A 2,275-nucleotide genomic window follows, 5' to 3' on the forward strand; every position below is an offset into this window, starting at 1 on the left:
GTATAATATTGAGTCACTGTTAAGTCAGTACAGAGTCACTATCTTCATGTTTGACTCAGTAGAAAAGGAAGGTGAAGAGTCATTTGACAGTTGGACACACACATGATGAGCATAAGAGTCATTGGCAGTCAATATGTGCGAGGTGAGAGTCCTGAGTCAATGGGACTCATGAAATCATGATGAATCCCTTCGGTGAGCAGGAAATAAACCTTGAGGCCACGGAAATGAATTTTGTGGCTGATAATCGAGATCTGATCGTTATCGAGTCGGTCTAACTGGTGATTGCGGCCTGATTGTGCATCTGGTAATATGATGAATACTGTTAAAGTGCCAGGCTCGGAGTCACGGGCATTGCGTGATTGGTCAAAGCGGTTGGCGTTTACGTTGGGCGCTCGACTCATAACATTTCCCCCTCCTCGAGGCACCAATCCACCAAATTCCTGGTTGTTTTTACCCGTTTTGTGGTTGTCACATGATTTCTTAGTTTAGAAATTTCTTTGTTAGTGAAACGTCAGCTATATGGTGTTGGTTGCATGAGGACTGTTGGGACACTGAGTACTGAGTAGTCGTATTCGATAACTAAGAGTTATCGCTAAGGGAAGTGTGGGTTTTGGTCAGTCTTCTAGTTAGATTCTTGGGGTATAAAAAGGGGAGAGTTCTTCATCGTTTATTCTCCAGAATCGAACATACTTCGAGCTTTATCCATACTTCCCTATGTCTTCCAACAGTACTACCTCTATTCCTCAGGAATCTCTTCTTTTTGCTCCTATGGTCGACGTCAGCGATGCCGCCATTACTCCAGCGATGCTAGCTAATCTGTATTCGTCGAAGCAGTAAGTCGTTCCTCCTGTTTCATCTCCAGCGAAAATATTAATAATTTGAAAGGCTCTGTACAGATGCTATAACATTAATCAAGAGTCGAGCCTCGTTCAACGAGGAGTCGGCAGCCCTATTGAAGGCTCTTGGAGAGTCCATTTCCAGTCTGCAGGCTGTCATCGATGAAAAGAATAGGTAAATATTGACCTTGGGCATTTCTTTTGAAAGTTTGTTCTTATGCTGGTTAATAGCGACATCGAACAGCTCAAGCTCGACGTAAAAGTTCGTGAGGCACATATTGAAGTGGGGAAGAAGTGAGTTATATCATTATTTTCGTTGTTGTTGTCACACTAATTTCTACTGTAGAATTTCGGAAATTCATAGGAAAGCGGCGGTGGAGGGTCAGGAGAAGGCCCAGGAGGCAAACCATGAGATGATGGCCTTGAAACAGGTCATCCAGACCGTAGGACAGCAAGACATTGTTTCGAAACAAGGAATGGCTAGGTTGGAGAAGGAAGTGTCGGCATTACAGTGGAAAGTTGGGGATTTGAAATCCCAGGCCAGTACGTCTCCCTTCTATTCGTGGTACAGTCTATAATGTTCAGGCTCTGACAACTGGTTGTAGAACAGCAGCAGCAGTCGTACACCGGTCTCGCTCGGAGGGCTGGTTCTTTAGCTCGTGAGGCGCTGAGGGGAAGATGGGGGAACGCAATCCTTATGTTTCGTGGGGTCCACCAGAGCCTCAGTAAACTTCGTGCTGAAATCCTGTCTTCTTTTGCTCATAAGAACATTATCAGCAATCGTGCACGTGTTCCGGTAATGCGACTTAGTTGACTATGCTACACGGTTCTTTTTGCACTTTAAACAGTGCTATGGAGCGATATTTATCGTATTAAGGACTAGAGTGAGCCCGAATTGCTAGTTAAAGCTAGTGCCAATAGTAGAATGTGCCGTGGGCACAGCTAGACCAGTTAGAGAGAGCTGTAGATCGTGTCAGAAAACTATATGGCCATTCGAAACCTGTAGAACACTATGAGCAGAGGACTTAAGCAGTAATTCACCGAGTTCTACTCTCTACATTCTACTATGCACTGGCATATCAAGGGATTGTACTATTAGAAGACTTGTAGTCTTCACAGAACTGTTCGTAGCAGAACTTAACGGAGTCAAAAGACCTTCATACTAGGAGTATCTACTTCTATGGGGGATTTAGTTGACAAGAAATCGGACATAAGATCACACAGACTAGGAGAAATTTGATGACTGTAGATCGAGTCCCGATCTGAGGAAAAGACAAAAAGACATGATACAGATCCCAGATCACAGATAGAGTACCTAGGAACCAGGCGGGAATGAACAACGGATCTCGGAGTCCGCGCTGTTCATGAGCTACGGCGATTCAGAACTCTGGATCCATATGCTGGAACTACTTGGACACACAAAGTCCATATGAATTGAT

General features: G+C 44.4%; 1 protein-coding gene across 1 annotated transcript; it reads left to right on the forward strand.

The window, feature by feature from the left end:
- Positions 1-714: 714 nt before the first annotated feature.
- E1B28_005094 (uncharacterized protein) lies at positions 715-1,650 on the forward strand (the record flags this gene model as incomplete). The annotated part of the gene is made up of 5 exons (XM_043149638.1): positions 715-833; positions 886-1,011; positions 1,068-1,130; positions 1,183-1,379; positions 1,442-1,650. The coding sequence occupies 5 exons, from the start codon at positions 715-717 to the stop codon at positions 1,648-1,650; spliced, it is 714 nt and encodes a 237-aa protein (XP_043014245.1).
- Between the last annotated feature and the right edge of the window lie 625 nt (positions 1,651-2,275).

The sequence above is a fragment of the Marasmius oreades genome, chromosome 2 (assembly GCF_018924745.1).
Source record: "Marasmius oreades isolate 03SP1 chromosome 2, whole genome shotgun sequence".
Classification (NCBI taxonomy): domain Eukaryota; kingdom Fungi; phylum Basidiomycota; class Agaricomycetes; order Agaricales; family Marasmiaceae; genus Marasmius; species Marasmius oreades.